Source organism: Mustela nigripes, chromosome 10, assembly GCF_022355385.1.
Source record: "Mustela nigripes isolate SB6536 chromosome 10, MUSNIG.SB6536, whole genome shotgun sequence".
Lineage (NCBI taxonomy): Eukaryota > Metazoa > Chordata > Mammalia > Carnivora > Mustelidae > Mustela > Mustela nigripes.
The window spans coordinates 18,246,024-18,268,716 of NC_081566.1; the positions used below are offsets into that span (position 1 = coordinate 18,246,024).

General features: G+C 43.4%; 1 protein-coding gene across 1 annotated transcript; it reads right to left on the bottom strand.

Moving 5' to 3' along the window:
- Nucleotides 1-512: 512 nt before the first annotated feature.
- Nucleotides 513-1,418, bottom strand: TEDDM1 (transmembrane epididymal protein 1). The gene has a single exon (XM_059413930.1). It carries the CDS (start codon nucleotides 1,416-1,418, stop codon nucleotides 513-515), a length of 906 nt encoding a protein of 301 aa, XP_059269913.1.
- Between the last annotated feature and the right edge of the window lie 21,275 nt (nucleotides 1,419-22,693).

Sequence of the window (22,693 nt, forward strand, 5' to 3'; positions counted from 1 at the left end):
TCTAAATTCTGTTTGTATTACTTCCACGTGATGGTGCCACTTTGGTGAGCAAATTGAAGTACCCGCTTTTCTATATCAGGATGAGACTTCAATGATTCCAGTTTTGAATTGTGAGAAATCATTATAGTCTCAGGTGAAAGGCAATCACTTGTCCCTGGAGAAGTAGCTGGTGAAGGCACGACTCTGCTCTCCTTCCTTTGAAAGCCTCTCTTCTATCTCATCCGCGTTCCCCACCTCCAACCCCTGGCTTCTCTTGCACACTCACCTATTCCTCTGGTGCTCTCCCTACCACCCCACCAATCCCATCAGTGTCCCTTTCTCAGGCCCCTCTCTCCTCATCTCCTCAGCAATTAGACATTCAAGGGCAGCAGATGTGCCAGCAGATGGAGACCAGCCGTGCTCCTTCATGGCCATTACCTTCACTTGGTACCAAAAAGGGTCCAGTGCACATGACTGAGAGAACCTGCGTGGAGGAAGATGGGTGGACAATGTGCCGAGCATCCTAAGCTGTCTCAGGAAGAGCTTTCTGAAAGGAGAAGAGCCTGGTCATCACTTTCTGATTGCTCCACTTCCTGCAGTAATTTGTAGAGGGGTCCTACAGTGCCCTTGTGATACGGAGCTTCTTTGGATCCCATCAGCTTCAAGCTGGGATGGTAACAATGATGCCAAAGGGAAGAGATGCCATAGATTCCCAGCAGACACAAAGCATTGATCATCACATGCCAACAGAAGAAGGTGGTGATAAACATGATGTCGCTGATGTCATCATCCTGCCATGGGTAGCCAGTGACTGGCTTGTAGAGAATAAAACCCGCCTGTATCAGCCAGGAACCCATCATCAGAAACAGGAAAGTCTCAATCAGCAGGAGGTGAAACGTGTCAGGAGTCCACAGCTCTACAGTCAACACCAGCATCAACAGGAACACCAGCAAGATGAGCAGACAATGTATCTGAAGCTCTATCCCTGTTGAGTCCTGGACATGTGACGTCAAGAGCAGCAGGAACACGTAGAAGGTCAGGGCCAGGGAACCTTTTTCTAGAAGCACACACCTCTGAGGTAGCAAGTTCTTGCTCATGACATCTACACAGCCGTTGAGGGTGAGGAGGATGAACATGGTGAGATGCTGCCACTCTTTGGGATACATAAATGTTGGTGGCAACAGTCTGTTCATCAGTATCAACCCTCCTTTAATGCAACGGATCTCATAAGCTATCAAGATGGAGCCAATCACCATCTTCAGCACACCTCCGTGGCATATCTTCCATAGCCTGGCCCATCTTCCCTTCTTCCTAGGATGGCATGAAGGGTCCAGCAGAGAGTCTTTGAATATCACAGCTTTGGAGATTACTATTGCCTGATACAGTCCATATAAGATTAGAAATAGCCCTGGGTACACATGACCAATAAAGGTTCCCATTGAACTACAGATATGCCTAACAAAGGAGACAAGAGCAAAATTTGCACAAGTCCACACCTCCTGGGGCCACTTCAAGTTCTGGCCTTTGAAAAGAATTGCCTTCCACCATCTTTTATCATCTCACCCCACCCAGTGCTCCCCCACAGAGGAAATGTTTCTTGACACAAGCCTACGCCTTTGGCGGTGTAAAACCTCATTGTTCCATTCCATTCTGGTACATTGGGAACCAACTGACTTCTGCCAGAGAAGGAAGCTTGTGAATGTGCTTTTAGAGGCTCCTCTCTGTGGCCCTTGAGAAGGGTCCACACCTGTGCACACCTGTCCCTTTCTCCCATGGCTTCCTGCCCGTGTGCTGCCCAGCACTCAAATGAAGAGAAAGGGGCATGGGATAGGGGTAAGAGTTGCTGTGGTATCCCAAGGTAGCCTGGCCATTCAGACATAACTTTGGTCCAGTTCTAGGGTTTTCTTTCTGAACACCTACATTTATAAACATTGGGATATGTGACCATATATTACACACCTAGCACCAATCTGGCTTTGCTTTTACAGACACATTCTGAAGATCCCCAAGAAACCTCCCTTCACCTCGTCTTCTTACTTCCTCACATCTCCGTCTGTGCCCCTACCCCCGCATCAGCATCTCTAGTGGCCAATAAATGGATCTGAAAAGCTATCTTTTGATCATTGATTTTCAGGGACGGTGGTGGGTTAGTAGTGGGTCAGCTTCACCGAGCTTAAGCTGTATTTCCTGGAATGCCCTTCCTTCTATGGTTCCAGGTTGGGTTGGCTACAGGAGAGATTTATATGAGCATGTGAAGGCAGAACTGAAGGAGCAACCCAAGCACACCCTGAAGGTGTAGGGTGCCAGGTGCTCCTGCAGCTCCTGCATTCTGTTCCTGATCTGTTGTCTCATCTCCTTGGCATGGGCAGCAACCACGCCCATAGCTCCCTTCGCTTCTCTTAGAGTCCGGGCACCAGCTTTTTCGGAGAGTCACTTGCCAGTGAAGTATGAGGTGGCGAGAGGCAGACATAGGCTCCACTTTGTTCTCATAGGTTTCGGTCTGTCCTTGCTCTTCCCTAACTTGCTGCAGGATTCTTCCTCCTGACTGCTGCCATGTTGAAATGACCTCCAGCCTCATTTCATAGCAGCCCTCCCTAGACTTCTCCACTACAAATCTGTAAGGTCTAGTGGCCATAAGAAATTCATATTTCATATCACTTTGCTCCCAGGACTCATCCCTAACTCATACAAGGGATTAAAGTCAAATCCTTAAAATGCAGACACTGTTGAGTGAGTGACACTTCTGAGTTGGTGTTGGCCATTTTATTTTAATGTGACTTAGACCATCAGCTTCATTTATCTGTTACTCCACTTGTGTCTAATGCACCTCAGAAGACAGAGTCCTAGGTATTGGGTAATAGGAAGCTGAGTATAAAGCAGAGAGGATGGGAAAAAAGGTAATGAAAATAGAGCAGAGAGGATGGTGGAGGAAAAAGGTAGAGGGAATGTGAGGCATGCCCTGGACCCACACGTGGATTGGGGTTTATTGCAGTAGGTACTGAAATAGTTTTGGGGGGCATGGCAGTTGTGCTAAGGGGGAAGGAAGTTCATCAACTCAGCATGAACCATGCTGACATCACAGTGTTCTGCATAATCATCAGTCCTTATAGTATAAGCAATGTCAAGGGGCAGAGAGGCAGCACCTGTATGCCAGCAATGGCCCCGGAAGAGAGGGGGAGAATTTATACCCAGGTTATAGCACTGTCTCCAATCCCTCCCTCCTATCCAAATACCTCCTTCTTCTCAAGTTCACTTAATTCCAGAAAAATTAAATCTCTCTCTGTCCTTGAGCATGACAATAGTTCAGATTGCTTCTTATTATTGAGAGATTTGCAGGGGCTAAGATTTGAGGATGAAAGCAATTTGGAAAAAGGCTTAATCCTGCCTTATGAAGGAATTGCTTATTTTAAAATTTAGGTTTAGCTGTTTTTTTTTTTTTTTCCTTTTGTTTTATAGAGAGCACGTGAGCAGGGGTGAGAAAGTGGCATAGGGAGAGGGGAGAGAATCTGAAGCAGGCTCCACACCCAGTGTGAAGCCCAGTGTGGGGCTTGATCTCAGGACCCTCAGTCATGCTTAACTGGCTGAGTCACTGAGGCACCCAGGTGGGTTTGTTTGTTTGTTTGTTTTTTCAATTAAGGTAGAGTCATTGTAGAAAAATCAGGCAAATATATAAGCAAAAGAACAACATTAATAATCACCTTTAATCCTGTAACCTGGAGGTGACCATTGCCACCATTGAGGTATAGAAATGCAGTTTTAAGAAGGCAGTATATGGCAGTGAAAAATGCATCAATCGGAAGTCATAAATCTGGGTTCTTTTTTTTTTTCCCAAAGATTTTATCTATTTATTTGACACAGAGAGATCACAAGTAGGCGGAGAGGCAGGCAGAGAGAGAGGAGAGAGGAGGAAGCAGGCTCCCCGCTGAGCAGAGAGCCCGATGCGGGGGCTTGATCCCAGGACCCTGAGATCACAACCTGAGCTGAAGGCAGAGGCTTTAACCCATTGAGTCACCCAGGCGCCCCCTAAATCTGGGTTTTAATTCCAGTTCTCTCCTCATCTGCTGAATGTCATATGTCTTAGCTGAAAAAATTACGTGTTGAACTTGACCTTCTATTGAGGTGAAAATAAAAGAGCATGGATGTTGTTGCACAGAAATGAGCATATTTGTCTCCTTTTTCTTTCTTCCTTTTGGTGAAGTATCAAAATTCTTGGAGATCCCAGTAGAGCTCCATGCTCAGAGCAGGGAGATTCAAAGGAAGAGTCTGAGTTGACACTTCTGAAATGAGTCAGGGAGGAGAGAAGCCCAGGGATTCTCTTTGGTTTTAGACTTGCTCTGGGAGAAGCACAGGGTTCATCACTCCCCTAAGTAATGGTAGGGCTGGGATGGGGAGTGCATGCTCTATAGGCCCCAGGGAACTGTATTTAGTCACTTTTAATGTTGCTCCTCATACTTCAAGGCTGCAGTCCCTGTATGCTGGGGGTAGCAGAGTTCATTCCAGCTCCTACACTCATCCCCCTAGTTGCTTCTGGCAGCTGTGAGCTGGCTGCCAGTGGTCAGGGCAGGAGGGAGAGGACCAGCACTGACCCAGCAGCAATGCAAGGTTGGAAGTGGCACATATGAGGACAAGTAGCTCCACTTAAGGTCCCGTCTCGGATGCTCAGGCCCCCCACCTTGGCCAGGCACCAGCACTACATGTTGTTCATTAAAACATGAACATCCTGATCTTGGGCTTTGAAGATAGGAATCACCAAACCAGATACTGCCCACAAGTAGCTGAGAAGGAAGCCAAAGGTGGTGAATGATTAGCAGAACCAGAAGACAGCTCCAGGGTCTGTGGACAATGAGTGCCTGGACAGCTTTTTCATGAGGGGAAAAACCACTTGGCCACAGGAGCCCCTGGAGGTCCTTCATGTGCTGCCTGGTCCACACTGTTCCACACTGAGATGCCCCTCAGACCTGCTCCATCCTCCACCCCACATGTCTGACATGAAATGCTAGAATGAGCAAAAAGTTCTTTAGGAATTCAGTAAATAAGAATTTGCTACTGCTGTGGATTCTACTGAGTACAGCAGAGCACATAAAAAAGTATATGACATAGTTCTTACCCTCAAAAAGCTTACAATTTAGTTGAAGGCATATACCTCTGCATACACACACACACACACATACACACACACACACACAAAATAGCCATCAGAGACTCTTTGGACTAACTCTGTTTCATAGAAATCAAATATTACATGTAATTTTAAGTTTTCTAACAGCACATTGAAAACACAAAATGGTGAAATTAATTTTAATGAGATTGTTTTTACCCAATATAACCAAAATGTTATTGTAACATGTAATTAATATAAAAACTATAAATAAAGTATTTCAGATTCCTCATTTGATACTAAGTCATCAAATTCCAGTGTTTATTTTCTACCTACAGCTCACCTCAGTTCAGACAGGCCATATTACGAGCACTCAATGACTCAATGAGTCAGTAGCTACCATATTGGATTGTGCAGATTTTGACAGTATGGAATGACAAGTTAGGTGAATTTTAAAATTTTAGTGAAAAGAACAGATCATGGAGGAGGTAGAAGTTTGGTCAAAATGGCATCTAGCAGGGCCCCTGGGTGGCTTGGTTGGTGAAGCATCTGCCTTCGGCTCAGGTCGTGGTCTCTGGGTTCTGGAAAGGAGCCCCGCATAAGTCATCCTGCTCAGCAGGGAGTCTGCTTCTCTCTCTCCGTCTGCCCTTTTGCACCACTCATTCCCTCTCTCTCTCTCAAATAAATAAATAAACTCTTTTTTCAACGACATCTAGAGAACTACACTATAAGCTTCTTAATAGCTGTGGGATTTTAGTGTGGTGTCTTCCAAAAGCATCTTTTAATTTATCTCCTTTCTTTTTAGGAGGGATATCATCATCATCATCAACATCAACAAAAAAATGATTGCAACTCACCTTGCTGCAAGGCAGAAATACACCACAGGAAGAAAAAGCCAGAGGCTGAGAACTCAAGAAGAACTACACAGGACGTGGGTCCATGGAAATATGCACAAGGTCAGAGATACCCCATCTGTTCATGGGCCAGACTTTCATCTTAGTTCAAGTAATGGTTACTAAGCCCTGGGGTTTGTCATTGATTTACCAAAACAAGGCTCACAGGAGATAGAAAACAACATTCTAATTTCTCAGTTTGAAAGGATATATGTTCTTTATTTCTCTTGGCACACCAGCCCATAATTTTCCTCTTTGAATTTTTCTAGAATGTGAGCTTTATACCTCATTGCATAATTATGACTTAGGTTTCGTAGTTTATATACGCAATTTCAGGTACTTTTCAACGATCACATTTCAATGGGGGCAAATTTCTTTTTCTTCTGAAAACGTTTGGCAAGGTGGACATATATACTCACCTTACCTTTGTTATACCTAGTCCTTCCTTTTTTTTTTTTTTTTAAGATTTTATTTATTTATTTGACAGAGAGAGATCAAAAGTAGGCAGAGAGGCAGGCAGAGAGAGTGAGAGGGAAGCAGTCTCCCTGCTGAGCAGAGAGCCCGATGCAGGACTCGATCCCAGGACCCTGAGATCATGACCTGAGCCGAAAGCAGCAGCTTAACCCACTGAGCCACCCAGGTGCCCCATACGTAGTCCTTCCTTTATGACTGTGTGACCAACTCATACCCGTGGCTAAGGATAGAGCTTGAAGGACAGACCCTGGGCCTGTTTTTCCATAGATCATTTCTCTACACCAGATATGCCTGCACAGGTTAGGAGTTAACCTTTGCTCTCTCTTCTTCAGAATTCTTAATTCTGTAATTTGGGAACCCCACGGTAAGTTTCTAAATTCCATGTGCGGGATTAATTTATCTCGTTTCTGTTTAGGAAGGATATCATCGTCATCACTGAATACTCTTGCTCCCCTCCCACAATGTAGTGTGGTTCTGGGACCACACTTCCCAGCCACTCAGTGACTGCGTTTGCCCAGCAGACTGTGTGTGGAAGTGATGTACACCACGTCAAGACAGGGCCTCCCAAAACTTCTGCCTATTTTTCAACCTTTCCTTTTCCATATTTACTGGCTGATTATGTAGACTGTGAGGTACTAGAGAAGGACAAAATCACCAGATGGGAGGAGTCATATCTGAAAGACCAGGTGGAAGGCTTATAAGCGTGGGAGAAATAACCTTCTTTTGTGTTAAGCCAATAAGATTTAAGGATTTATCTGTTTTAAACCCATTAGTTGATATTGTCTGCCAGGCCTCCAAAAGGCCCCTGGAAGCTCATGTAAATTCAACACTTGGCCATCCATCAACTTTGATGTGATAAACCACCTGAAAGGTTAAGTTGATTTCTTCCGACCAGTTCTCTCCTCTTCCTTTGGTATCTCAAAGTCTAGAATTATTCTCATGGGCCCTGTCCAAGCCACTGTTTCAGGAACCCCAGAAACTACGTTCACAAAGGGTGCCTTGTGATATAGACAGAGAGCAAAAGAACTTGATGGTCCTGAATCTTCTCATTCTCATTAGGATTCCTGCTTCATTTTTGGTTACAACCTTTCAGCAATGGGCCACACATCTTAATGAGATACAATGTTTCTCATCACTGACCAGTGCTGGAAACACCTTCACCCAGAACGAATACCAGCAATATTAGTTTCTATTTTTGCATAACACAATCACATAAATATAGGAATTTAAGTGAACCATTGGCTCATGGTCCTCTTGCAATCTCATTGACTATGGACAAAATTCAGTTCCTTGCAGTTTTAAGACTGAAGCTATTGTTTTGTTGCTGACTGTCAGCCAGGATGGCTCTCAGCATCTACAGGTTGCTCAGGGTTCCTTGCCATGGGACCCCACAGGAAGATCACAGCATGGATGTTTGCTTTATTTTAGGCCAACAGGAGTACATCTCCTCAGTGATTTACCTTCTTCTAAAGACTACAGCTGACAAAGTCAGACAATCCAGGACAATCTCTCTTTTCAGTAATTCAGACTCAACCAATTAGTAACCAATCTTGGTCATGATAATCCGTTATATTCACTGGTCCCATTTGAGGGGCGGGGATTGTACAGAGTGTACACCAGGGGCAGGAATCATGGGAGCCATCCTAGAATTCAGCTTACCACACCACCCAGTCCTCCTTTCCATTCCTTATTATAAGTTGCAATATAATCGTGTACATCTTTGTTTCTTTCTCCTTGTTGTATTGCTAATCTCTGCATAGTACCTGTAAAATAGTAGCCATTTAGGATTTTTTGATAACTTAATTTAGTCCTTTGGTTGCTTTAATTGAATTTGGAAAATCCCCTTATTACCCACATGTTTACAAATTAGTCTCCTTTGTTGTATGTTCATGTTTGTGAAATCCAGTTGTAGTTTTTCTCTTGTCACTATTCTGAATATCTGAGCATGAATTGTATTTAAGGATTCTGGCCTCCTGGGCAAATTGCTCCACTGGTGTCTCAGAGAGGGTCCCCACAGGAAATAGATGGCAACTCAAATTGAGATAGCTCAAGGAGGGTTTCATAAAGATACCGCATATGCAGACGTCAGCAGGGTAGAAGGAGACCACAAGAGAGAACTGGGTAACAGTTGGAGTTGTTAACTCTAGGCCCCAAGGGACATAGAACAGGAGAAGCTCTGGTATAAGCAAGGACAGTGTAGTGGATTGAATGGTGGCCCCTACAAAGATATTTCCAAGTCTTAACCCCTAGGACCTGTGAATATGACCTTATTTGACAAAAATGTCTTTGTGGGGACGCCTGGGTGGCTCAGTGGGTTAGGCCGCTGCCTTCGGCTCAGATCGTGATTCCAGGGTCCTGGGATCGAGTCCCACATCGGGCTCTCTGCTCAGCAGGGGGCCTGCTTCCCTTCCTCTCTCTCTGCCTGCCCCTCTGCCTACTTGTGATTTCCCTCTGTCAAATAAATAAATAAAATCTTTAAAAAAAAAATGTCTTTGTGGATACAATTAAGGATCTTGAGATGAAAGCATCTTGGTTTTAAGGTGGGCTCTAAATCCAGTGACAGGAAACCTTATGAGAAAGTCTGAGGAAGATTTGAGCCACAGAAGCACACAGAAGAGAAGACAATGTGAAGATGGAAGCAGAGATTAGATTATGTATCTACAAGCCAAGGAATGCCAAGGACTGCCAGCAGTCATCAGAAGCTAGGGGAGAAATACAGGACAGATTCTCCTGAGAGCTTCTAGAAGGAATCAACACCTTGATTTTGGACTTCTGGCATCCAGAACTGTGAGAAAGTAGATTTCTGTTTTAACCCACCTTATAAGTTTTTGGTCATTTTTTATGGTAGCCAGGGAAATTGATACTGATGGTGTCCTGGGAGCAGGGAACTGTCAGCCTGAGGTGACTCCAGAAGCAGGAGCTAAAAGAATAAAAACCTTAATCTCACTCTTATCCCTCATCCTCCTGGGGCTTGTCATTGACCAAAGGTTGCCTGAAACCAAAGGATAAGGAGCTCAGTGATGTGCCACAGACCAGAGCAGTCTCCTGGGAGACGGAACAGGATGTAGGTGAAAGGTGGATTTGGAGGGGCAAACTGAAGACATACAGTGCATCTCTTTTTAGATTATAGGAAGGGTACCCATAAATCCCAGTGTGTCTGTAGTAGTTTGGTTTTTACCTGTTGTCCCAGTACAAATATTAATTTTGCCTTTTTCTTCCCTCAAGTATCCAGGTTTGAATGATAAATTAATATAAGGTCACATTAGTTATAGGTTAAAATCCGATTGAATTAGTATTCAAATCTTGAGTTTTCTGTAGGGTATGTTAAGTGAAGTTCACCGCACCATTAGGATACCATCTCTCCTGATTGCCTTGTGGTCCTGACCATTCTTGGCAGGTGTAAGGAGAAAAATTAAGACCTTCTGAGGTCAACAAGAACATACCTGTCTCCAGAATCTGGATAGTAACCAGCCCACATTTTTTGGAGTTAGCTTTTTCACTTCATCTTGGAGATCTGGATGTCAGGACATTCAGATCTCCCCTGTTCTTTTTAATTCCTGTATAGTGCTCCATAAATTATTTAATAATTTAACTACTGGTGAAAGTTTATTAAAGTTCTTGATAGAAAAAAAAAGTGCTTCAGTGACCATTCTTGTATATACTCTTTAATATAGATGTATGAGTATTTCTAGACTAGATGCTATATCAGAGTTCCTAGCTACAGACAATTTAAGAATCTATTCTGGCAAGTTTAAGAGGAGGAATCTATTTAAATAGATAAGTTAGTTCACAAAATGGGCTTAGGTTGCTCTTTTTGGCACTAACCCCAGTACTATGGGGCAGAACCAGTATAATGATGAACATGGGTTCCTATCTTCGCCACTACTCCTCTACAAAACAGAAACCCCATGCACAGCCAATTTCCTTACATTGCTCACTTGTGTGTTCGAGTCTTAAGTAGGTGTGTCTAACTGGTCACATACCTGTACCCTAGCTAGCCACAAGGGAGAGCAGAGATTAAATATAAAAATCTACCAAAAAGGCAGGCCTGATAATGTGGAAATTGTCCAAAATGTTGGGAGGCTCTTTCAAAGATGGCATTAGGCTTATATGACAGATGACCGCTGCAGACAGCAAGAAATGGAATTGTTTGCTTGGCACACTCTGCCAAACTGACTTCAAGGACATGTAGACAGTGTATGATAATTCCCTAGATCTCCTTCCCTACATCTTCTCCAGCAATAGGTAGTATTATTTCCTTAATACTTTGGATGATTTTTGACAACTTGACAGTGAAAAAAAATCCTACTTTTTAAAAATCTGATTTTTCTTAAAATTGGTTAGACGTGTGACGTCAGCAATAGCAGGAGCACATAGAAGGTCAGGGCCAGGGAACCTTTTTCTAGAAGCACACACCGCTGAGGCAGCAAGGTCTTGCTCATTACATCTACACAGCCATCGAGGGTGAGGAGGATGAACATGGTGAGGTGCTGCCACTCTTTGATACAGAAATCTCGGTGCATTCTTGTCCATGAGTACCATCACATCATCAAGACAAGACCACATAAACTGCTAAGATGGAACCAGTCAACATCTTCAGCAAACCTCCATAAGATATTTTCCACAGTCTGGCCCATATTCCTTTATTCTTGGGGGTGGAGGTGGTGCATGAAAGATAGAGGAGTGAGTCATTGACTATCATGGTCTTAAAGACCACTGTGGCCTGATACAGTCCATAAGAGAAAAGTATAGCCCTAGGTAGAAATGACATACGAACTTTCCCATGAAATTACAGGTCTGTTCTACTGCAGACTGAAGACCAAAACTCAGGATCTCTCTTCTCTCCTCTCCATTGAGGGCCCTTCAAGGTTTGGACTGAATATTCAGAGCTAACTTCTACCTACTTTATCATCTTCTTCTGCCCACTGCTCCCAGAGAGAATGCAAAGTTCGGGACAGGAGCCTATACTTTGGGTGATATGAGTCTCATTGTTCCATTCCATTCTAGTACACTGGGAACAAACTGACGTCTGCCAAAAAAAAAAAAAAAAAAAAAAAAGGAAGGTGACTATTTCCTAGTATGCACCTGTGAGTATGTATGCTCTCATGAGCTCTGTGTTTGGACTTTTGAACTTTTGAGATGCTTTTGGTCATACTGTCTCTCTCTCTCTCTCCCATGGTCTGCTTTCTTTTGCTCCTGTCTAGTTCTTAGAGGAGCAGCACTTAGAGGAGTGGTACATGAACTGGAGACTAACCAGAAAAGGCCTGGGCTACTCACAAATATTTGTGCATCTTTTAAGAACCCATACTCATAACTTTGGCCATATATTGAAAGCAACCATATTCTTTCCAGACATGGAAGTTTATAAATTGTGATTTACTATGTGTCTAATACATATAGGTAAGGAAAGACCTAAGCATGAGATGATAGCCAGCTGCATTTAAGTCAATGCATCAGGGCAAGAGTCTTCATTTAGAGGGGATGATAGAGAACAAGGTATAGAGAATGTGAGGCAGGCCTTTGGCATACAAGTAGTTCTGGGTTTATTGCAAGAGGTATATGGAATAGGAGTTACTCTGAGAGTGATAGGTGTGTGGAAGAGGAGGAAGTTCATCACTGGAAGTGAAGGATGCTGACCTCACAGTTTTCTGCATAATGATTTGTCCTCAGGCTAGAGCAATGCTGTGGGGCCAAGAGGCAACATTTGTATGCTCATAGCACCCCCAGTGGGAAGGAGAAGTGGTTACACCCAGGTCACAGCACAGATTATGAACCCTCACAACCTATCTCCCTTTCCTACCACTACTTAATAAATAACAGGAAAAAATCCAATCTGTCCATGCCCTTGGGGATGAAGGCCATTTCTCAGCAGTGGGAGAGTGAGGATTTGGATGTAAAAGTGCTGTAAAGAGAGAGAGTTACAGGAGGAACTTGACTTCCTTGTTGCATTTTAATTTCAACTTTGCTTTCTTACACAAGCGTGGCGTACACTGGCCAGCATTTCACGATATTCATTTCCTTTTCTTCCTTTGGGCGTTGATAAACTACATTTCCTTCCCTGCCTTGCAGTTAGATGTAGCCTTGCAACCGAGTTCTAGTCAATGGGGTGTAAATGGAAACGATACCGATGACTTCCTGGCCTCACCCATAAAATCCTCCTTCACATACTCTTCCGTGTTACTTTCCTTCCTCTGGCTTTATACAGAATATCATAAATTACCATATGCTGTTAAGGATGGAGGATCCCTAGGAGGGAAGGAATAGGGTTCCTGGGTTACTCCTCCTGGGGAACTATATATTGTTCAGGAACACTCCTTTTGGACTATAAATAAACAAAGAATGAACTGTTTTTCTTGAGCAATGGAAATTTTCACATCTGTTTGCTATTGTAGCTGGAAGACCCAAACAAATCCAAAATGAACACATAGCCTTTATAGAAAAAATTTAGAAAAACACATAAGCAAAATGGGAGAAAAATAAGCACCTGCAGTTCCAGACCTGATGAGAACCACTGTTAACGTTTTGCTGTAAAATCCCAGCTTGGGGAGAAAAATGACTGGAAATTGAGAGACCAGGATTCCAATCCCAGTTTCCCCCTAATTGACTTCTGGCTTCTCTATTAAAGGAAAGAAAGAACTGTCGTCTGTGTTCTCTAAATGGAGAGGTGAAGTGTGGGAATAGATGGGGAGGAGGAGGGAGGGAAACACTTGGGGGTTTTGCATAGAAAGGAATGATTTTGTCACCCACAAGTTTTCCTTTTTAAGTGGTCAAAACACCCAGGAAACTTCAAAGAGCTGAGTGCTCAGGGAGAGGAGGTGCAGAGGGTATGACATTGTCATAGAGTAGTCTAGGAGGAGAAATCTCTGTGGTTATTGCCTTGACCTGCCAAATTGTTGAGCTTCTCTGAGAGGAACTGGCCCATTGCTCTACTAAGTTTTTACCATCAGCAAAGAGCCAGTGTATGTTCCTGAGTAGCCCAGCTCCACCTTGAATGGACTGCAGGTATCAGAAGAAACTATTTGGGGCCACTAGTAATATTATCTCCACCACTTCAGTGCTGTGGGTTTAATGGACATAGTAGAGGTTGAGCAACAAGCAGAGAGCATTCATTGCTTGGCCGCTGCATTTATCTCCATGTCTGGCCGCTCCTGGCAGCTGTGAAGCAGTGATCAGGGCAGGAGAAAGATGAGAAGCACTGACCCAGCAGCAATGCGAGGTTGGAAGTGGCACATATGAGGAAAAGTAGCTCCACTTAAGGTCCCGTCTTGGATGCTCAGGCCCCCCACTTTGGCCAGGCACCAGCACTACATGTTGTTCATTAAAACATGAACATCCTGATCTTGGGCTTTGAAGATAGGAATCACCAAACCAGACACTGCCCACTGAGAAGCAGCTGAGAAGGAAGCCAAAGGTGGTGAATGATTAGCAGAACCGGCAGACAGCTCCAGGGTCTGTGGACAATGAGTGCCTGGACAGCTGTTTCATGAGGGAAAAACCGCTTGACCACAGGAGCCCCTGGAGGTCCTTCATGTGCTGCCTGGTCCACACTGTTCCACACTGAGACGCCCTTCAGACCAGTGCCCCCACCCCCATTCTCAAGGATCCTCAGACACAACCATTGACACTTGTCTGGTGTGAAGCGCCACGGTGAGCAAGAATGTCCTCAGGAAGCTAGTGAAAGTGAATTAACTAAATGCTGTGACGTCATCTTGTGTTCATAAGGCTACAGTGTAATTGTGTAGTACACACAGACACAGAAAATATACAAGTAGATATTAATTTAAAAATTAGTTAGAATTAGAGAATGTCATACTGGGTTATATATAGAGTGCATTTTAGAAGATTTCATGGACAGGAGTTGTTCATGGGGGAGGTTCAAGTTTAATCAGAATCATTCCTAGATGTGTCCTAGAAAACTGCCAGTAACTCAGGGAATGTTCTAGAGTCAGATTCTTTCAAAAGCCTTTATACCAGTTTTCAAGGAATCCTTCATTTCTCTTACCATTACAAGACAGATACTGCTAAGAAACCAGGGTAACATATGGTTTCTAGAGTGGTTGGGTCAATCAAGTGCTTGGCCCACCAGGCTCTCCATCAAGGGCACTGCCTGCGTGGCTCAGTCAGTTAAGCGCCTGCCTTCAGCTTGGGTCATGATGCCAGAGTCCTGGGTTCGAGTCCCGATCCAAATTGGGCTCCTTGCTCAGCAGGGAGCCTGCTTCTCTCTCTGCCTGCCACTCCTCCTGCTTGTGCTTGTGCTCTCTCTGACAAATAAATAAAAAATCTTTTTAAAAAAATCAGGGGCACTTATAGGAGGAGTAATTCTGGGACAGGACCAGGAAACAGGTGAGGCTGAGAACTTTGACTTCCTCAGTTCCTTTGAACCTGCCTTTCTGATGGAGGAAACCCCTCCTCCCATCCGAGAGAAGTCTTCTTCTACATGAACACCTTTCAGTGTCTGCACCAGGGAGAGTCCTGACCAAGGGGATCTCAGTTTCTGTAGGACCCACTTCCAACACACTTAATACCACCATGTCCATAACAAGAGTAGATTTCAATATAGTCCAGACAAGGATGTATAAGACCTTGTCTGAAGTGGGAGAGGAAACCAATAAACCCAAAGAGTTAGAAGTCAGTATTGGCAAGAGTGTGGGGAGCATGGACGTCAATAAATTCTAAAGATGTTTGAACATGTAAAGTGAGATTGGATATCGATAGAAACAGAGCCATCAATATGAGTTTACTTGCCTGAGATTCTGGTGTAAAGAGTCTGCTAGGTTGGCCAGTTGAAAGATGGACTTAATGTTGGCTTACACCCAGTGAAGTTGACATACTAGAATTTCCCTGGCAAATTCCAGAGAAGCACTGCCAAAGAGAACTTTCTGTAAAGATGGGGGTCTTCTATAATCTATCCTGTCCAATATGGTAACTTCTAGCCCCAGGTGGGTATGGAATACTTGAAATGTGGCCAGTGCAACTAGGAAACTGAATTTTTCATTTTAATTATTTAAATTTAACTAGCCTCATGTGGACAGTAGCTGTTGTGCTGAATGGTACAGTTCGGGCGTAGGAAGCCTGAAGGCTCAGGGGAATGGCAAGGACACTTCCTTTTTTACCTAGGTCCATTCCAGCTGCATCCCACAGGTTTTGAAATATGGTATGCTCTCTTTACTGTTCACTGTTCAATGTTTACATTTCTATTTTTATTTTCTACTTAATCCAAATGTTATCTAGGAACGCATCTTTTAATTTTTAAATAAATTGCACCCTTTTAAAATTATCCTTTTTATGCTGATTTCTGTTTCTTAAAACTACGTTGTTTTGGGCGCCTGGGTGGCTCAGTGGGTTAAGGCCTCTGCCTTCAGCTCAGGTCATGATTTCAGGGTCCTGGGATCAGGTTCCGCATCGGGCTCTCTGCTCAGTTGGGAGGCCGCTTCCCCCTTTCTCTCTCTACTTGCCCCTCTGCCTACTTGTGATCTCTGTCTGTCAAACAAATAAATAAAATCTTAAAAAAAAAAAAAAACTACGTTGTTTTTCTTCATAAAGGTCCCATGAGAAGTCTTTGAATATTCTATATTCCTATTCATTTTGATATGATATCACTTCTGAGATGGCTGTATTATAGTTTTTTTTTTTAAAAAGGTCATTTATTTTTTAAAAAACATTTTGTTTGTTTATTTATTTATTTACTTATTTGAGAGAGCAAGAAAGAGCAGGGGGAGGAGCATTGGGAGAGGGAGGAGCAGACTCCCCCCTGAGCAGGGAGCCCAACATGGGGCTCAATCCCAGGACTTCAGGATCTTGACCTGAGCTGAAGGCAGAACTTTAACTGACTGAGCCACTCAGATGCCCCTCTATTATGGTTTTTGACTATGAATCTGAATTTGCTCACTCTCTTTTTATTTCTTTCCATTTTTATTTTATGTATATAGCTGCCCAATATTAATACATTAAATATGTAATCATCATGTCTTTTCAGTGAATTGAATATAATAGAAGAAAACACATATGTCCCTTTTAATTATTAATGATTCTCATCTTTAGTTTTCTTTTATCTGGTTTTAGCATTTTAACATCTACTTTCTTTTATTTTTCTAGTATACTTTAATGCCTATATTTTCAACCCTCCTGTGGTTATTGCTTAAGCTTGTCATATACTTAGCTTAACTTTGTATTTTAACTTGCTCTGGAAAATCTGTGTTACTTCAACAGGGGAATTTAAGATACTCACTCTTACTGTGATCATTGATATATTTGGACTTCTTTTATGGCTCCATGTTCCTTTTTTGGTCCTGACCCCAGTTCCTCCTTCAAAAATATTTCCATCAGAATGAGTAACTTACATTTACTAGATTTAAAATTTCCACTGAAATAAACATGTCTGTTGAAATTGAAGGTTTGGGGACTTGAGATTGGTGACACATTACTGTGTTCTCCAACTTCCCTCACTCCTTCAGCTCCTGTTTTGTTAAACTTTACAAACAATCCTGTGGAATCTTGGAAAATTGACATGCCACCAGACATGTCACATAAGGCAAAATTGTCCTTGGGTTCTTCTTTTTTTTTTTTTTTTTAAGATTTTATTTATTTATTTGACAGACAAAGATCACAAGTAGGCGGAGAGGCAGGCAGAGAGAGGGGAAGGGAAGCAGGCTCCTTGACAAGCAGAGAGCCCAATGCAGGGTTCAATCCCAGGACCCTGGGATCATGACCTGAGGAGAAGGCAGAGGCTTTAACCGACTGAGCCACCCAGGTGCCACTGTCCTTGGGTTCTTGTAGCACCAGTAGTTGAACTGACAACCTCTATTCTTTCATTCCTCATAAATGAATTTTTATATATGACATTTAATACAAATCAAGGCCTTGCCTCACCAGTATCTCATTCAAAGCCACACTATCGGCTGTACCAGCTCTTGGCTAGAATCTTTCTTGCCTGCTAAGAAAGACTAGAACATTCTAAGATAGCCTAAGAAAAAAAATATAGTGAGGCAATTAGTAGTCCAGACTCTAGGATAACTCTGCCATGGTTAGACTCTCTTATTCCATGGTTGGAATTTTATTTATTCCCCATAAGTATAATATGGGGTTAATAATAATATTTCCTCAGGGGGTCACTGTGAAGATTAGAAAAAAGTAATCCATGTAAAAACACTAGGTACAATCCTTGATACACAGTAAGAACTCAGAAAATGGTAGCTGACATTGTTAGCAATAGTCCCAGTCCATACCCAGGACTCTAGACAAGACTATTTTCATACAAATTGCTGTTTCCTAATTGCCCTTCCCCTTCCATGAAGGAGAGCCTTGGAGCTCCTTGAAGACTCACGAAGAGACACATGTCTCTCGGTATTCTTAGCATGCCCAAAGCTGACTGAAGATATGAGTCCATGAACAGAGGGTTTGGGCTTTAAACAGGTACTACAGGCACTGGCCTCGTACTGGCGACCTCTGTGCTATGTTTACGTTTTGTCTGCAGTTGGTGCATTAAGAAGACCTGACCTTAATGAAATATTCAGTCCTAGATCTTTTCATGTCCCAAATTAACTTTAATGAGCAAACAGGGAAAGATCAAGAGGCTGCGACTGGGACTTAGGGGAAACTTTGAAGCAGAAGCCAGGATGGGGTAGATGCCCTCTGGAGACGGGCCAGCGTTTGCTTTTGATGACAGCGGACCTTTAGATCTTGTTCATTTGAGCTGCAAACAAGGTGCTCTGAGAAATCAGTATACCTGAGATCTCATTTTTTGCAATGCCTCTCTGTTGCTCATTCAACAAACGTGTGTTGAATACCATCTATGAGCAAGAAATGTGCTCTAAGACTTTTATTATACGCTTTGGGTAATATCAAGGTAGATGAGGCACTGTCACTGCCCTCAAGGATTCTACGTTGTGGAAATAAGGGGCACACAAATGGCCACATTATGTGGGGTTGGGAGTGTGCGAAGACTGTGACATATCACAAAAGAGGTACAAATTTCCATCAGATCGAGGAAGAAGCAATTGCTTCACACTGGAGGGAACCAAGACTGCTATATACAGAGAGGTAGATAGAAGCTGCCCTTTAAGAATGGTAGGATCTGGAAAGGTAGCGGTGAGCAGCGGTCTTTCAGGTGGAGCACACTGTGAGAACTGGCAGGAAAACCCAGGGAATGTTTTGGTTGTAGCAAGTTGTACCTATTCTGTTTCTTCTATCTTTGTGTTCATGAGGAAAATCTCTTAATCGGTTCAAGCCTCAGTTTTCCCAGGGGCTAGTTCTATTTACTCCTCAGAATAATTGCAAAGATTAGATGGCTTGTTTTATAACAGGCAAACATGGAGATCATTGTTCGTGCTTGAATAATGAGAGTTAATGTCCCTTGTGCCTATTTCTGTTTTTCTCTTTTATTCCATTCCCTAAGCTGGTGAGAAGCGTATCCCCAGGAATATCTACTGGGATATGGAGTTTGGGGGACAAAAAAAAAAGAAGAGGGGTGCTTCAGGTCAATACTAATGTTTAAATAAGTGCTCGCTTCGGCAGCACATACACTAATGTTTAAATAAGGACATTTAGGATTGCCACAGGCAGTCCTCAGCAGAGGCAGTTTTCTCCTATCATAAAAGGGTCCCAGTGTCCTGGATAGAACCCGTCCTAGACGGACTATCCACACTGTTTCTGTCCCATTACAGACTCTTGGCTGACATGGTCATCTTTTCCACGTGTCCATCACAACCACACCACCAAAAAAACTCTCCTATCAAAGACTGTTCCTTCACTGCTTCTCCAGACTTCTGGTTAAAGACTTTCCCAGAAAGGAACTTAAGAATCCATCAGATGATCCAATCCATCAGATTAGCAGAGATGGACTTTGGATTTGTCTCAAGAGTAGTAGACCTCGTTTGGAGATGTATCTTGTCATGTTCCATTTGTGGTATTCAATTCAACAAATGTTAAAGCAGGGTCTTACCTGTAGCTCATCCTTTTGTCCTGAGTTTCAAAGGCTAATAATAAAACTGTTGGTGGGAAATCCTATTGTCTTTCCAAGAGGAACGATAGTGGGCATGCACCCCAATCCCTCTGTGCCACCTCTCACCCAAGTGGAGGTTCTGGAGCTGCTATGCCAGACTTTTGCAGGAAACCCTGGGGTCATGCTGCTGCTGACTTTTGCTTACCACCCAGCTCTAGCTCATCTAAGAAGTTGATGTTGACAAAAGATTGGAAAGTGGGAACTCCTTGACAGAGAATTGTCAGTGTCCTGTGCTTTTCCTGAACCATCCTCACTGGCCAGTGGGAGAGATGAAGGTCCTCTCCCCTTATGTCAAGCTATGGGACAAGGACTCCAGGAGGTGTTGTGAGGAGTAGGACTGTGTTACCTGGAAGGATGGAGGGCTAAGTCTGACTCTCACCTGGGAGTCCAGCGGCAGGAAGCTTGCATGGGATTGTTCCTACCTGGTACAGAGTGCTGAGAGCTGGCACAGAGGCAGTGGGGTGTGTGTCCACTGACAGAAGGGCAATGGCGGTTGTGTCCAAAGTCTGTGTATAAACCCTATGGAAGTCAGCAGGACTGGGCTTTTTCAAGGGATCTTTCCCTAGAAGGCCGCCTGGAGGGGTGAAGGGGCCTATGGGGTTGAAAGGGGGAGTCACAGGTGGTCATGTGAAGGCAAGGCATAGCCAGCATTGGGGCAGCCTCAGTGTACAATCTCTGAGGAAGCACCAGAGGTATCTCTAGAAAGAGGATCACGAAGAGAGCATGGGCAAATACATTAGCCTCGTAAGACCACGTGCCTTTCCCCAATCTCCTTTTCTCTGAGCCAGCCTGGGACAGATCAGGAGGGGTAGCTAGAGAGTGGACGGCGGTGCAGCGAGGGAGAGAGCGGAGCTGACCACACACCGTCTCAGCCATCCCCACCGCCTCTGTGAGCTTCTCAGCCCAGAGCAGCCCAAGCTAGAAGATGAGTTCTGAACCGGACAAAAATTCAGAGTTGAGATAATGCACACGAATTGGGCTAGATTATTTGATGACTGTACCAGACTGAACACTTGTAATTTTTTTGGTTTTTGTTTTGTTTTGTTTCTGAGTGACTGAGATTTTGGCCCAGGAGCAAAGAAAATTGGTTCCACAGAGCAAGTTTTAGGGGGCCATGGTAGGAAAGAATAAATTGCTTCCAGCTTGCACCTGGATAGGTTGGGCTAGTTCAACCAACTAGAGTCCACACTGTAACCGCAACTGTGTTAGGAGCTATGGGAGTCAAAGGGTGAACACAGCCCAGTACCCCCAGTCTGGGAGCTGCTAAAGAACAGGAACACCTTTAATAAAAGACACACCCTGGGGCGCCTGAGTGGCCTCTGCCTTTGGCTAAGGTCAGGATCCCAGGGTCCTGGGATCAAGCCCACATCAGGCTCTCTGCTCAGCAGGGAGCCTGCTTCCCTGCCTCTCTCTCTGCCTGCCTCTCTGCCTACTTGTGATCTCTGTCTCTCTGTCAAATAAATAAATAAATAATCTTTTAAAAAATAAATAAATAAAAGTCACCCTGAAAAGACTGACAGTAGCATTCCAATGGAATAGAGGGAAATGGGAAAGAAATTAGTGGAAGGAAAAAGACAATAAATATGAGCATCTATGTATTAGATGCTGGTAAAGGCTGGAGAGAAAAATGAAATGGGCTAAAGGAATAGGACATGCCAGGCCCGTGAGAGATGGCTGTTTTCAGTGGGATCATCTTTGAAGGCCAATGTGATAGTGGTGACATTCGAGCAGAGACCTGAGTGGTAAGCTGGGGAGTCACGTGGATATTTGGGGAGAGACTGGTGAAGACTATGGCAGTTATCCACATGGAGGCTGATAGTTCTGACAACCGGGAGGAGGGGTGAAGTTGGTGAGAAGTGGTCAGATTCCCGCATGTTTTTTGAAGGTAGTGTCAAAAGGATTGAGCGAGCCATTAGATGAGTAATACAAGAGCAAGAAAGGCCCCCAAAATGAAACCAAGGTTTTCAGTCTGAAAAACTGGAAAGACGAATTTACATTTGTGTGTGTGTGTTGGCAAACGCTTCAGGAGAAAAAGGACTTGGGAAAAAGGAGAAGGAGTTTATCTGGGATACTTTAAGTTCGAGATGCCTGTTTGATATTCAGGTAGTGAGGGCAATTAATTAGAAATGCCTGGAGTTCAGCGAGAGATCAAGACTAAAATCTAGATTTGGGTGTAAGGATATACTTCCAGTAAGTGTCAGTGGAACGACTGTCAAGAACTCTGAAGGCTCTAAATTTTACCTGATTTACAAGCCAGGAAGTCAGCCTGCCACAGCCTCCTGGACGCTGGCAGAAGACATGAGCCTCTGGGGTCATACATAGATAAAGACTTTTGTTACGATAATCATGGTAGGCAGAGTATCTGCCTTTTCCTTCCCTAGTTCCCTGAGTCTCAGTTCCCCAGGGCAGTGTGGAAGCGCCAGAGAGACAGAAAATGACAAGAAATGATGGAGATACAGTTGCATGACAGGAGTGGAACCCCAGGCTGAGGAAACTTGAATCTTTTGTAATGTGCAGTAAGTGTGCTTACCCTTTGCTCTGAGGCGGACACTAGTTCTGTGTTTGAAATCTGTTTGCTATACAAACAACCTTGAAAAGATAGTTCAGAATAAAGCCGGTCACCATCTCTGCTCTTGAGTTGTGCCCCAGGTCCCATACAACTTTTACTATCAAGCATTCACTTTAGTGAAAAAAAATGTAATTAAATTATTTGAATCTAGACTCTATTTCTACTTTATAAAATATCTTCAGTATAACTTACCAAAGATGTATTATTTAATCATTTAAACCAAAAGAACATTGTACTTTGCTTTGTTTAGAATTCTTTTTTTTAATTAAATTTATTTATTTTCAGCATAACAGTATTCATTATTTTTTTCACCACACCCAGTGCTCCATGCAATCCGTGCCCTCTATAATACCCACCACTTGGTACCCCAACCTCCCACCCTCCCGCCCCTTCAGACTCCTCAGATTGTTTAGAATTCTATCCAAGTTAACAATTCGGGGAAAAAAATACATTGCTAACAGCAACAGCAGTTATTTGAGTAGCTGTATTTTTGTCAGACTACAATTGTCGCTGACACAATTATAGTGATTTTATGTGTATGTGTATATGTATATGTATATGTATATGTATTTATCCCACCTTTATTTCATAAGGTCAAATACAAAGGTTTTTTTGGAATATTATCAACTTCTCTTACAACTCATTCATTATGAGATGAGACAATATAGTCAGATCCTTGT

Bases quoted from the DNA above. Each gene is read 5' to 3' on its own strand.
- TEDDM1 (XM_059413930.1), bottom strand. From the start codon at position 1,418: ATGGGAACCTTTATTGGTCATGTGTACCCAGGGCTATTTCTAATCTTA.